Raw genomic sequence first — 14,917 nt, forward strand, 5'->3', positions numbered from 1 at the left:
CATGGGGATGTGCTGAGCTTGGAGCCGCTCCGCTGCAGTTCCTGTGTGGCACTGGGGATATGGAGATGTGGGCAGATGTGGGAGCGTCTGTGTGATGGGGATGGGGAGAGGGAAAGGCAGGGACCTGCTGGGATAGGGAATGTTGGGAAGGAGCTGCTCAGCCTTTGCACCATCACCCTGGTGCAGGTTGGATGTGATGCTGAGGTGGCTGCGGTGGCCTCACAGCAGGGGGGGATCCGGCAGCCTGCGGAGGCAGAGGGCAGGAGATGAAGTTGGGGAAGGGGTTGGGGTTAGGGATGGGGAACCCTGCAACCGTGGCCCCATGCTGAGGATGTTCTCACCTCCATACTGGTACCCCCTGCAAAACACAGGCTGGTAACCCATCAAACGTCAGCATCCGAGTATTGCCCATCCCTCTCCCATCAGGGGCATATCAAAGGAAAGAAGGAGCCTTCTCTTTTGGAGCGCAATCTTCCTCCTGCGACAAGAAACCGCGTAAACTGATAAATTGCAGATTAAACGAGTGCCACACTCCACTCCAGTCCCTGGCTGTTAATTCCCCTGTTGTGCAATTCCCTGCTCTCAGGGCCTGTCAATTCCAGCTAATCGCAGGAGGCACTAAAACACTCTGCCCTGACAGCCCCAGATCAAGAACCCCCTGACTCCTAGCTCAGGTGGATTGCATGCATCACTTATGCACAAATCAGCAATATGCCAGCAGGGAGGAATTATGTCCGATGACAGCCCAGACATGAGGTACATATTGCAGAGCCCCAGCGCCGTGACAGATTGCGGCGCGGGGCTGAGGCTGGTGCGGGAGCGGCGCCGGCTGCACCGGCCCCAAACACACACGGAGCTTGTGCCATGGAGCCACCGGTGCCTCGACCACACTGCTGCAGCGTGCGGGGGTTCCACAGCCCCATCCTTGTCCCCATCCCATGGCTGCGGCTGCCCCAGAGGTGAAGGAGTTCCCTGTGCTCCTATGGTTGTGTAGGGATGGAAGCAAGAAGATGGCCCCGATCTGCTCAACCCCATAACGGGGAGAAGCCCCGCTCAGCCCGGCCCCAGCTCTGTGTTAATATTTAACTTGCCTTAGCCTGTGATCCTGAAAAGCTTAAATTAATGACAGCCTTGCAGTTGCTCATTAATAATTGCTTCATTACTGGATGCAACTGCATTCTCCTGACAATAGCGGTGTTTGCTGGTGTATTTCTAATTATCTGGCATTTCGGTTCCCTGATAGAGCCCCAGCGCTCCCCTATGTGAAGCCCTCCTCTTCAGCACAGCACAGCCCTGCCCGCTGGCAGCCTCAATGCCTCCCTATGAGCTTCTTCACCAGCATTTCCCTGGAATAGGGCTGAATTCCAATGGCAGAGTCCCGTGACACTCAGAGACCCCACACTCGGTCCGAGCTCAGCCGCTTCCTCCCACGATGCTCACGGACAAGTGAGTTTGGGAGCAATGTTGGAGCAATGATGTAGAGCCGGGTGCTGGGAGCTGCGGTGCACGGAGCAGGGGGAGCTCAGCGGGGCTGTGCCTCGGAGCCACCACGGCCACGGCAGCACCTCCCAGGTGGGCTCTGGGCGAGCAGGAGCCTCGGTGGGTGCCCATGGTCGGGCTCTTCCCACACGGAGCTGCTCAGCATTGGCAGCAGGAGCCGCTCCCCAGCTCCTTGGAGTAATTCACCAGGCGGTGGCAGCTCGGGAATTGCGGAATTCCATCCCCGTGGCCGCGCTCCGGTGCGGAAGCAACCGCTTGAGCCCGTCCCGTGCGGCCCCTGCGCTCCCCGCCTGGGCAGGGGCTGGAGTGCAGTTAACAACCCATTGTGACTTGTCAGAAACGGGAATAAATGAGCGCATTATTGTTTCATTCCGGAGCTCAGCATCTGTTTGTGTAATCAGGGAAGAGGACCGGGAAAGTCAACCAGGGCTGACGCACACGTTTTATTTAACTTTTCCTCTGTCAAAGGAGTTTAAACGTGTAATGAACAGGCCACGGTGATTTGAAATATAATCCCATTACTCTGATGAGATTACCAAGGCTGTGAGAGTTCACAAATCATGCTTAGGGTTTTTAGAGTGAACAACACCCTGTTGAGATCCTTTCTTTCCTCTCTCTCCTCTTTGCAGTTAAGTAGAGGTGTGTGTGGAGAACAAAGCACAACGGAGCTTAACCCTTCATGCGGCAGCCCTGGGCTGTGCACGGTGCCAGCCCTCCCCATGGCTCAGCTGCCTCCGTGGGCCTGGGTAAGAGGCAGCACCCAGCACCTTGTGCCCATTGTGCCCGCGCATCCCTGTGCCCGCGCATCCCTGTCCTCGTCTCTGTCCTTGTCCCAGCCTGCACTGGGGTGTGATTTAAGGGGCATTAACTTCAGCAGCAGCAGCACCCAATAGCGCAGCCAGCACAGCAGCGTCGCCATGAAATTCATGGGCCCATTACAAACACGTCTCCATAAATAACCCCCCATTCATCTCAGGGCTGCTCGCAGGATGTGCGATGGGTTTTGCCTCCTGCTCCCGAGCGGATCCCAGCTCTGCCACCATTACCTGCGGGGCAGCTACAAGAGACCCTGGGATGTGCCAGGCTCCCATCAACCTAAACCCAAAGGAGCCTCTGGCTCCCATTGCTCCTGAGGAGTTCATGGCAAACCCCTGTAGAGCACCATGAAGCTCAGACTCTTGCCCTGGTGCCAGCACAGGCCTGGGTGCCCTCTGATAAAAGGTTTCTCAATACTGCTAAACCCAAGGAGGTGATGAAGGCTCATCTCCATGGGCAGCCACCCTCACTGGACCGCCTGCTCCTGAGCCAGCAGAGCCGCTCATCGGCTGTTCTGTTCATCCACCAATCTCCCAGGCACAGGCTCAGTCACTCCTGGAGCATGAGGAAGGACCTTGGGGTCTCACCACAAAGGGCACCCCTGTCCTGCTGGATCCGGGCTCCTCCGAGCAGCACTGCCTGTGCAAAGCCAGGCAAGGAGGGCAGCAGTGACAGCCCTGGGCAGCACTGGCACAAACCCCCTGGTGCTGATGGTACCAGGAGGGAAACCTCTCTGTGTGGTTGGTGCCACTCACTGTGATGCTTCCTGACTCTCCCTGTCTGTGCCTGTGACAAAGGTTGGCACCATGAGGTGCAATCCATGGTGAACCCTCAGGTGCACGTGCAGGGCCAGGTCCAGCAAGGGGGAGGCACAAACCCTCTGGTGCCTCAATGCAGGGCACTGAGGAACCCTCCTCGCTATATGAGCGGCAGCCACCCTCTCCTCCGGAGCCTGTAAGAAGGCACGGAAGGAACAGCTTGCTTTTCTGACCCAGTTGAATGCCCATCTGAATCAATTAAATCTACAACTACCAGGGAAAGACCAGCCCGTGATGGATTTGTGCTCAGCTGCGCACAGATTGCAGCCATGAGCTTGGATTTAACTCCTTCAGCAAACACTGAGCACCAGAGAAGTCTGTTCTGAGGGAGGAGACATTACCAGAGTTTAAGGCCTTCACAGCAGGTATTCAACTGGTCTTTATAAGTAAATTCACTTCTTAGCTGTGAATGGCTCTTTCGGAGCAAATAAGCTCATTCTGGGCTCCACACCTTGTCCATTCCCCACCAAGCCCTTGAGCATCCTTCAGCAGCAGTGTCCCATCCCTGCTGTGCTCCCTCTGGACAGGCTGCATGTCCTGGCTCCATGGGGAGGCTGCAGTACAAATACATCACATGGAATGTCATTCATGACATGGTGTAGGTGCACATGGTCTGGGCAAGTGAGTATGAGCCCACAAATGTTACCACAGTTGAGATAGCAGCGGGTATTTTACTAGGTGAATCTTTGGGCTTTACTGAAAGCAAAATGCTCCATGTAGTGAATACCTACTTATAATAAATAATTAGATGGCAACAGCATTATGGCCATGGAAAGAAGCTGGAGACTTCTGTAGGTTCAGTTTAGTTCAGTGAAAAAGAATTGAAACTGGGTGGCAAAAGAACATTCACGTAACAACTTTAATGTTAAATAGTTCACAGAATTGGTTAAAGGAGTCATTTACATTGCATTAGTTGAAGGGTCCTTCCCCATCGCATCTGTGCTGCATTTGCACATATAAAAGGTAAAAAAGTTGAATATCACACTATAAAATATTGTTTCTCCTGTTCTGCAGGTATCATGGAAGACTGTACAGTGAGACCGACCCCCATGGGGCGGGCAGGGCTCCCCTTGGGGCAGCACCGACACCGGCGCCAGGAGGGGTAACCTTTAAATACCAAGCACTCAAATACGACAGGTAAGTGCCAAACAGCCCTCTCTGCCCCAGTGTTAATGCCTATAGGATGCATTAAGGCTCAGCAAGTTTTCTCTATACAAAAGCAGGGTAAGAGGCTGTAAGAGGCTGCGCTGGGAGGCAGGAGGGAGCCTGCTCTGCCCCAGGGCCTGCAGCCCACTGTGGGCATGTTCTTGGTACTAAATCCACAGGAGCTGTGCAGAGAGCTCCAGCTTCAGCAACTTGGAGAGATTTAGGAAATACACCTCTGGTGAACTGGACCAAAACCATAGCTCTGGTTTCCAGCAATCCCATTCATGTGTTCCCTGATGCACTAAGGATAGACAAGGCCAGAATAGTTACAAATCCCAGTACAAAGCAGGTCTTAATGTTTATTATTAAAGAATAGTATTAAGTGAAGGCATTTCTCAGTCCTCAGGTGCAGGAGGTCTCAGTGAGGAAGGGCAGATCCCAGTGCGCTCCTGTGGACAAAAGGATGCTCCTGCTTCAACCATGAAGATGCTGCCTTGGCTTTCAAAACCTGGTGCTGACCACAGGCAGTGACCTCTGATAACATGTATGCAGAGCTGAAAAGCACAGTTAAATAAAAGCATTTCTGAACAAAACAACCCATGACAGACTCAACTGTCTCAGCATTTCTTCACAAATGGGCTCCCCTGCAATGGCTGCTGTTCCCTGGCTCACGGTTGCCTCCTGCACTTCAGCAACAGAAGTGAAACCATCTGGGACTACAGCCTCCCCCCCAAAGAACTGTGCATCATATGGACCTTGAAAAAGATTACATCTGTTTATTAATAGTAAAAATGGATACATTTGTCCTACATTTTGTTTTTAGAAATTTGATCATGTCACAAGCAATACCTGTGTGTACGTGGGTGTATTACAGATGTATATAATTTATTTTAACCAGGCTGTGAAATACTATGTAATCACATCTCTCCTTGTGATTGTACATAATACAGTAATTAAATGATGCCAGTCTACGTCATTCTCTTATTTCTAATCAAAGGAACCTGAAGCGTAACAGTCTTCTTTCCAGCTGATATGGCTCTTTATTTTTGTCACAGGGGAGACTTCCCATCACCAACGAGGGATAATCTTCCAGCCGTGAGAGACGGGATAATGCAGGTTTCTCCCCACTGCTCCTGCCCATTGGCAGCAGGAGCTCCGCAGTCCTGGCTCCCACCTGGCTCGGGCGGTGGGGAGCATCTCCTCCTCCTCCCAGCGCGGCCGTCAGGCTCTCCTCGAGGCTCAGTGTCACTGCTGTCCTGACTTCTTCTCCTTCTGGAAGCTAAAGCTTGTTCTCCTGCTCAGTTTTCTTTGTTTCTGAGCAAAATAATCTGCTCTGGCTGTGCTTGCTCGTGACTCTAGTATATAGTTAACCTGCAAGACATGAAATGGTGTTTAATTCTGTTGGTGCTTCAGTAGGCAGCAGCCCTCATACCACCAGCTGCATGAAGCTCTAGTGAAACTGGTCCCAAAACTGTGCCTGAGACAGCTCCTGGAGAGCCCCACTCAGTGCATGGCCACTTCCAGCTCTCCCTCTGCAGCCCTCAGCTTGGCACAGGAGCATCCCTCTCCTGTCATCCCACCCTTATCACCCAGCCTCTGGGCTGTGAAGACCCACAGTGCTGGTCTGATATAGTAATGGGCTTCAATAAAAGACTTTATCAGCTTCAATAAAAGTAATTCTTTCATTATGATGTTTGCATACTCAGCTAATCTCATAGTTTCCCTGTGTTTTGGCACATTTTACTTGATGAAAGCATTTTTAAATGATATTTAACAAGCCTGCTATTCCGTAAATTTATTATCTCCAGTGCTTTGTGATAATCACATAGATAATTTTAATGGAAGGTTAATGCAAGAATCAAAAAGATAAAAATGCCCTTTGGTCTGCCATTAGCTGGTTAATACGCTGTGGCTTAAAACTTGCACAATTTTATGCACTGTAGAGTGTTTCACTTTCATTGCATATTACAGCTTAAGGCATAAAAATATAGGGAATTTTCATGGTCAATAAAGCCTCAGTCTTTCTCACTTGATCTTGTAAAAAGCCTAATTTGAAAAGTCTGATTTCCCCACGTCTCCTAATGCTGATGGAATCAAAAACAAACTGGTAACTTATGCACGAAACCAGAAAAGTTCTATAGAAACAACCTGCAACTCGAGACAGAAAGTACTGTTCAACTATTTCTCTCTTGAATATTCATGTTATTCAAAGCAGCCCTTTTGCAGCCTTCTTTTATGACCACTTTCAGATGTGTCAAGGTGCTCTGGATTATATCAGCTTATTTAAAATAAGTAGGAACAAAAGAATTGGCCAAGCAGTTCACAAAGTCGAAACCCTCCCAAATACATTCACTTTCTATGGTATTAATAAAAACGGTTGTATTGTATGTCAGTTACTTAGCAATCCTCTAAACTCCACACAGAAATGAAAGCAAAGATAACAGATGGTTTGCCAAAGTTACTGCTTTTCAGATTTGAATTGCTGTAAAATATTAGCTTGTGGAAAATTGAGTTTAATCTTCCAAGACTGTTGGAAAAATTTGTTTCAGAAAGTGTGTGTATGGACAAGCCATGAGAAAAGCAAACAACTGTGATAAAGTCTCATGGTGAGAAAAAATAACCTTTTTGCTTCCCATCTGCATGTGGAAAAGATGCATGAAAGGCAGGAGAGAAACGTTATCCTGGCCATGCCCCACTGCTGCTGCTTGGGCTGGTGCTGGAGCTGCCAACCCAGCATCAACCCATGGCCTTGACCATCAGGTTTGCTGGAGCCCTGACCACTAACTCCATCTCCAAGAGCTCCTGTGGTGCCAGGATCTCTGCTCAGCCTCCTGTGCTACTGCTGAGCTCCACACCAGCTCCCTGCAGACCAGGGTGGCTGCTCCTGCAGCTCCCTGTGCTTCCAGTTTGGTGCTTCCATGAGCTGGGAGCCCTGCCTGGGTCTCTGTGGCTGGGCGCTGTGCAGCAGCCACACAGCAGCACCGTGATGCTGTGCAGGATGCAGGTCCTGGGGCACAGCACTAACACGACATTGCTTGCAGACCATCTCATATGTCTGGGGGTGGGAATGATGTGGACACAATGAAATTAGGCAGTTTCCTGTAAAATTCCCCAGGAAAGCAGTGTCTCTCTTAACTAGGAACAAGTATAAAAGGAAATATTTATACACAAGTAGGCAGTTTGCTGTATGGCTGTTTGAATAATGAATAAAATAATAGGCACCAAGGAGCTAGCCTAGTAAGTTAAATACACCTTAGGTCCTCAGGCGCTCCACTGTTCATGTATTCCAGAGCCTCCTGAACACTTTCATGTCTAACAAGTGCTGAAACACCCAGGATTTTGGGTCACGTTAAAATTTAATACTCACCTTCAGTACAATTTCATTGACAGTAGCAGCATCTGATTCAAAGTAAAGGTGTTTGTAGTCATGATTGCTTAGATATGTAAGTTTAAATATTGCATGACCTGCAAAGATAAGAAAAAAACCTGTTCAGAATATTCCTGTAAAGTTTCTGCGGAGCCTGTGTGCCTGACAGAAGAAAAACACAGATGGTGATCTTAGCATACCATCAGCACAACAGAAGGAAGTAATGAAACGCTGACAGGCTTCTCATGTCATTTCAATTTAAGGCAAGTGGTGGCTTACAGGAGCAGCTGAACTCTATTCAATAAAGTTCCTTTTCCCATCACATCCCCACTGCAGGAAATGCAAAAATCTATCAAATGGCTAGTTAGCTCCCGTTCAGCCCAAGACTGTATTTCTGTTAAACTACCACATTAGGACTACTTTATGTAACTATTCACTGTATAACCATCTCATGTGCAAGAGAAGTGTTATATTTAAAATACAAGGCAAATTAACCCCAAAATCACCACTCCAACCACCTCTCCCCTAAACGTCACCCAAACCTTTCCACTTGCTTACAGCAAAGGGAAACATCGCCACTGGGAAATACAAAAGGATGCAGCAATGATGGTATGAAACACACTCGGAACCAGGACTCTCACTTCCTACAAGCAGGACAATCAAAATTAAAGTGTAACTGTGATTTCTATCCATGCAGAACACCCCTGGCAGGTTTTGCTGCTGCTCCCAATGGAGGTTCCAATGGACATGAGGTGCTGATGGCCTGGCCTGCTTCTGTGGATGCCTTTGGACAGTAGCCTGGAAACTCCTGCTCTGTAAAAGTGCTGCAAGCAGGACAGGAGGATGTCTTTAACAGCAAGGTCTCCATGCAGAACATGTAGGAAGGCAAAATATCCTTCACTTGCATGGATGTTCATGGCTTCAAAACTAAAGTTAAGCATATTCTATACTTTCCCATCAGTTTTCTCATGATGTATTCAGTTCTAAAGTCAAAGTTAGTAATCTGTAAAGTAACAGCCACACTACTGTAAGTTCAGGGCTTTCCTGGAGGAAAGCTAATTTGAAATCTTATTTACATTATCTAATTCTCCAGATTTCCAAAAAGTGACTGATATATGCTCAGATCGGTGGCCAGAAAATTTGAGACCCAAGTATTTTATTGTGGCATGTTAATTAACATGTTAATCTGGAATATAAATTCTGTATTGAAAAATTGGCTAATAATCATAATAAAACCCCCCTTTAAATCATTTGACAAATGATGCCTCAGCGGTACTAAAAATGCGGGAATTCCTAGCCCAGCTCATCAGTATGTTAATGCATGCATGCCCGGCTCCGCTCCGGACTTAATTCAGCATCTTTACAGTTCCAAAGTGCCTGTGCACCATTCCTGGCGACAGGACACAGCACTGTGCCCATCACCTATCACAGTTTTCCTTGGACATTTACTATCACACAGTTACAGAAACTGATTACCAAAAATGACAATTCACATGGCACAGATATGGTCTGCAGGATTCCAACAAGGTTCTTTGTTTTAGATCTGGGAAGTTCCTGGGGTGGTTCTTGCCATGGATCAAGACTTCCCTCACCTGGTTTAGATTCTTCATTCCACGTCTTCTTCCACCTAAGAAGCCTGCTCTCCCCTGTGGATCCTGCCTTGCCAGATGCTCCATAGGCTGCTGTCCCTACCTGGCTCAGCTGGTGGAAAGGCTCTGAAAGTGCCAGTGCCCTTTGCTTCCAGAACAGCCTCGCACCTCCTGGCTCCTGTCTCCAGGCTGCTCCGTGATGCCAACAGGACACAAACCTCTCAGTGTGTTCACCTCTTACATAGTGAAAAGCAGGCTGGGTGTGTGCAGGGAGCAGTAAGACCCAGCGAGCTACTGGTGTGCTCCTCGCAGCTCTGCTGCCCAGCCATGCATCACCCCGCAGAGGTAGGCACAAGAACACAGAACAAAGTACTAATGTGAAAATGATCGCAGCCTCCATCATGCCTGACAAGGAAATCCTCCCCAGAACCCCATTTTAGTTTTAAGCTGGTGATTTACTCCTCCTTTCTGGCAAAACCATACAGCTGATAGAAGCAGAATGCAGACTTTATTTCAGGCACTTATTTTAGGATTGTGAAGAGTCAGCTCTTTCAATGACAATTAGAGCAACAGATGCCAATAACAATGCTGATGTGCCATGTAGCAGGAGGCAGAGCTTGTCCTGCTCCATCGTGCCACACTAGCATCACGCATCCCTCTGCACAGCCAAGGGCAGTGTGTGCTCCCAATCCCACCAGTACAGATGCTGTGCTGGTCCCAGCCTCTCTGGCCAGGGGCTGGCTGAGCTGCAGACCTGTGCTCCATCTAACCTGATCCTATGCCCTGACAGGTGACAGATTTAGTGGTAAGAAGCTAAGACGACTTTTCTTCAGAAAGCCCCATTACAGCATTATGTTTATGTGCTCCAAATCCACATTATACTGTTTACAGCATGAAATATTAGTTCATTGAAATCATAACTGGCACTTTGCTCTGCTACTATTCTAGCCAGATGGAATTTATGAATTGTGAGATTGATTTCCATTTCCAAGAGTGCTTAAATATGTTATGTACCTCTTTCCAATAGAGCACCACCCTTGACAATTCAGAGATCAATAGGAACTTCAATGGTTTTATATTTCCATGTAAGAGTATCTGGTAACAGCAGCAGCTCAAGCGGCTTCTACCGCATGTGACAGTAGAATGAAAACAAATGCAGATGTTGCAAGAACAGCTTCATTACCATGACTCCTGCACGAACAATGGTTTGGTGTCCTTTAGCTTGCAGGTCTGAAACACAAGTGTTCAACTCCAGCAAATGTCAGTGCTGTCTGTCACTGCCCTGCACCGAGACCACGCAGAAGTGTAATGTCAGCCACTGCGGCGGATGGCAAGGAAGAACTGAACGGGGGGAAGCCTCAATAGTTTGCAATCAGATCTAACCAGCTGTACAATGGAAAATACATGTTATTCCCAACTAGGCTTATCCGTTAACGGCATTCACTGAAGGCAAATGAAATGACAGAAACTTGTCTGTTACCACAGGCTTTTGTCATGATATAGGCACAACCCACAGGGTGAGCTCAGCAGACCCGAACAGGTTTGGTGCCGCTGCCCTGTGCCAGGGCTGCAGCCCATGCTGGGGTTAAGCCCACTGCAACGGCAGAAAATGACATCTGACCATAGGTGCCCTTTGGCCTCAGCTCTGGATGCTGACAAATCTTTTCCAGCTCTGGAACACTAATAGGTTCCTGTGTGGTTACACCTGGAGAAAAGCCTACAGTAGATGCAGGCAGAAGGGCAGGATGCTAATTCACTGGAAATTCACTGAGGAGAGCTCATTTACTCTTTCAGCATGATGTCTTAAACTCAGTTGTTTGGCATATCTCCTAATTTTTAACACTACTATACTGCCAAAAAAGTGAAGGAAGAGGCCAGCTAACAGCATAACCAATAGTCCTTCCCAGCCCAACAGCACAGCCCCATGCAAACCTGCTGCTCGCCTTTCTCCTCTCCACCTTTCCCAGGTTTGGTGACACTCTGTGCAACCTCCACCATGTGCTTCATCCCCCCAGCTTCTTCTGTGTTTCCATGCAGGAGGTGAGAAATACTGCTGAATTACAGCTTCCAGAATTACTGACCAAATGCACTTACAGTCACTGGTAAATCTTGTGCTAATTTCTGCAAGTTACAGTCCTGGGAAAACACACAAACCTCTGCAGTTCACCATCCTTCACTTGATACAGCTGAAAAAATGGTTCACTTTCCAATCCAACTAATAAAACTCTTTATCAGGGTCTACAACATACACTTCTTGCCTGGAAAACATTGGAAGGATGTGAATTTGCACGAGACAAGATTTTTAACTGTATCTGTTAAGTCCAGAAACAGTTTTTCTTTTCCCTTCTCATCCCCAATTCAGCCTCTATCAAACCACTCACTTTTGCCAATGCAAAAAACCCACCCCACTATGCACTGAATTAAATCCCTAATTAGATGGAGGATGAAAAGAATATTCATGAATTGGACAAAACAGAAAACAAACACTGGGAAATGCAAATTTATGCTAATTTTTCAATATACCTTGATGATTGCTTTGTCATTACAGGGCCATAAGGCAGAAGTCAACAATTAAGAGTTATTAGTGGAATAAATAGCTAGAGAAAGACCTCTCTGAAGAACAGAACACTTATGAGCATCATTTGATATCACAGAAATCATGATTACAACAGGACCCAAACCTTGATATCTTTTCTTACAGACTCAGGGAGGATTACAAGAGCTAGAAATCTACAAGCAAAAAGGCAAAGAATGATGAAAATAAAATACACATGAACAATGTTTCTGCACAAAGGCAAATTTACTTAAAGCACTGCACGAAATGGGGTAACCTCTGCTCACCAATCACTGTTATGTTTAATCTAAAAGCTTCAGGGAGGGATTTTGTTGTTTGAAATCCACATGGGCCACCTCAAAAATGAAGCTGTGACCCTGGAGCATGGCCCGAAGGTCCTGCAAAAACACAAGCATTGCATCACCATCCAAACACCCGTCCTTACAACCTAATAACAAGAGAACTGAGAAGTTTTCTTCTAGGGGGTTGTCACGAGGTGCACTGCAGCCAGAGCTGGGTTATCACGGATACAGCACCAAGCTCAGAGCGGGACACAGACCGAATGCTGTCCTGAGTGTAAAAGTGGGCTTAAGCCCATTTTATGCAAGTGATGTTTATCCAAGAGGTACATATTTCAGAGGTAGTGGTGGCAGACAAAGTTATGGATGAAATCCTGACCCCAGTGATACCAGTGGAGCCACTGATGAGTTCAAACTTCACCCTGTGTACCTGTGATGGACCTCCTTCAAACCAAGGCAAGCGGCAATGCATGATACGAACGTTAAGAGAAAAACCCAATAGCTGCATTTCTGCTGGCTTGCCCCATTTTCTCAGGGAGCAGCATATTTCATGAGCACTTTTCCTACAACTCAGGGCTTTATATTCTACCGTAAGCTTATTATAAACCACTGCTATTAGTGGATGTCTTGTTTCCAGATGTCCTGAAAGCAGAGTTGCAATTAAAGTGCTGCAAACATCCACTTTTATGCCCAATCGTGGTAACTGTTCACACATCTGGATTTTTTTTCCCCAAAGCCTTTTGTTTCTTCTTCAAATTATTATCAGAGGCAGAATACTAATAAAGATTTTTGCAAGAATGGTGAAAATTGAGGTGGAACTTGGGGTTGCCCAAAACCTCTTCACCAGCAACCTTGTTTGGGAAAAAAAGATGATAAATAAATCAAAATGCACTAAGCAGTGTTTCCACATGGCAATCGCCTCCTTCATTGCGTCTGCACCTCATCAATCACGCCATTGTCTGCTTGAAAGGCGAGCCTTGTAAATGTCATATCCACTCAAGCCCAAGGAGAAGCGAATCAAAATGCAGCAAGGAGTTTTAATTGGATAGTGTAATTAAACTAAAAAACCCCAGCAGAATAGCTTTGACAGGATAGATGAAGACCCCTTTTAATAGGGCTACAAAACATATTTGTTAAAAGGATGAGGCAATGCACGCTCCTGATTGTGCTCCAGAGTACTTTTATGAAAAGGCTGTTCACAGGGATGGATTTAATCAGCTGCAGCTCCGTCTGCAGGGCAGCAGCAGGGAGGCTCTCACAGCAGAGCCGTCACCCCACCACTGCCGGCTCCCTTCCTCCAGTGAGCACATCCCATCAACCATTCCCACACGGCTGTTGATGAGCTCTCCAACAGCCTTTTGCCAGGGCCTGGGCTGCCCCAACACAACCCTGAGCCTGCCACAGACAATGGGAAATGAGCAAACCCAGCACCATCTGCGCCTTTGCTGCCGCCCCTCGGGGGCATCCACTGCTCCGCAAACCACACGGACTCCTTTCTTCCTGTCACACACTTGGAGGTTCCTTTTGCTCCAAGCCTGAAGTTTGCAAACATCTTCTCTGCTGAGCCTCTTTTTATACCTTTTGAGCACAATATGGGATGGGTCTCCTTTCAAGTATGAATTTTCTTCTATCATTTCATACCCCACATTATTCACAGCAGGGGCAACTACCCCACAACACTGATTGTGTGCACCATTTGCAGAGCACGCAGATGATTGTTGCCTCTCTGCTCTGGCTCCACTGCAGGGCTCTGAGCAAACATGCAACATCTCTATTTAAGCTCCCCAAGCAGCAGGAATCCATGCCTTCCTGATGATTTCTGCATGTTTTTAGTCTTTTCACAACCCAATAATGAATTCATTAAATTAGTATTACCCAACGTGCATAATCTGGAGGAACTGGATCCTGAATTAAAACATCAAATACCTTTAGCTTTAAATGAAAACTACATAAAAGCATTTCAGGCATCACTTTGGCTATCACTTACAGCCAGTATGAATACTGCTAGAAAAGCTATTTTCCTGCAGATGTGGAATTCAATGGGAAAGACTGACTCGTGTAGCAACATCAATCAAAACGTCGGCTCCGCTGGCAGCTCTCGACAGTAAGGCAGGTTCAAAGGTCACAGGATAAAGAAAAAGCCAAGCTCTGGTTCAGCTCTAATATCTCCTTGCTAGAAGTCTTGCAAAGGTACCTACCCCCCTTCTGTACTAGGCGGCTTTCATTAATCTTCTTGCCATCTTTTTTAACTAGTCATGCAGAACCGCTCGATAGCGAGACATATAATGGGGAGGCCCTGTGCCTATTACCAGGTTAACACTCTGTTAAGCCCCAGTGCAACAATGGAATAAGAATTTAAAGGAAATCTTAAGCTGCGGGGTGCAAAACAGGCAATTAAATCACAAACTGAAGTTACCAATGTACTCCGTGACCTACAGAACACCTTTGTTTAGACTACTTTAATATTAAGGGTATTTTGACCTAGCAACTGAGATGTATCTGCTTTATTAAAACAACAAAAAAAGCAGAAAAAGGATCACAGAGGACATTTCTCCAGTGTTTCAAGTAAATGACCAAATAAATCTGATTTCTGCAGCTATTGTAAAATACAAGTGAATGGAAGAAGCCTGTGTACATGGATGACTCTGAGTCTGCCCAGCTGGTTAGCCTCAATGCCATGGAAAGGCCTGCCCTGATGTGCGCTCACCCCTCCAGCCACTAGCACCGGCTCAGTGCACCCGCAGTGTGGATGCCGAGGCAGCTGGTAACCCCAGCTCAAGGAAGGGATGGCCACAACGCATCCATCACAACCACGCTTGGTCCACAGT

General features: G+C 47.3%; 1 protein-coding gene across 2 annotated transcripts in view; it reads right to left on the reverse strand.

Annotated features, from left to right (window-relative positions):
• Positions 1–5,032: 5,032 nt before the first annotated feature.
• The window catches only part of MAPKAP1 (MAPK associated protein 1), a 97,491-nt gene continuing 87,606 nt past the window's right edge, over positions 5,033–14,917 (reverse strand). For both annotated transcript variants that reach the window (XM_034067778.1, XM_034067777.1), the window contains 2 exons: positions 7,648–7,745; positions 5,033–5,651 (listed from right to left, as the gene is read on the reverse strand). In XM_034067778.1, coding sequence (XP_033923669.1) covers positions 5,526–5,651; positions 7,648–7,745 — 224 coding nt within the window. In that variant the 3' untranslated portion in view covers positions 5,033–5,525. The remainder of the gene's footprint in view (positions 5,652–7,647; positions 7,746–14,917) is intronic.

This window comes from Melopsittacus undulatus, chromosome 11, assembly GCF_012275295.1.
Source record: "Melopsittacus undulatus isolate bMelUnd1 chromosome 11, bMelUnd1.mat.Z, whole genome shotgun sequence".
In the NCBI taxonomy this organism is placed as follows: Eukaryota; Metazoa; Chordata; class Aves; order Psittaciformes; family Psittaculidae; genus Melopsittacus; species Melopsittacus undulatus.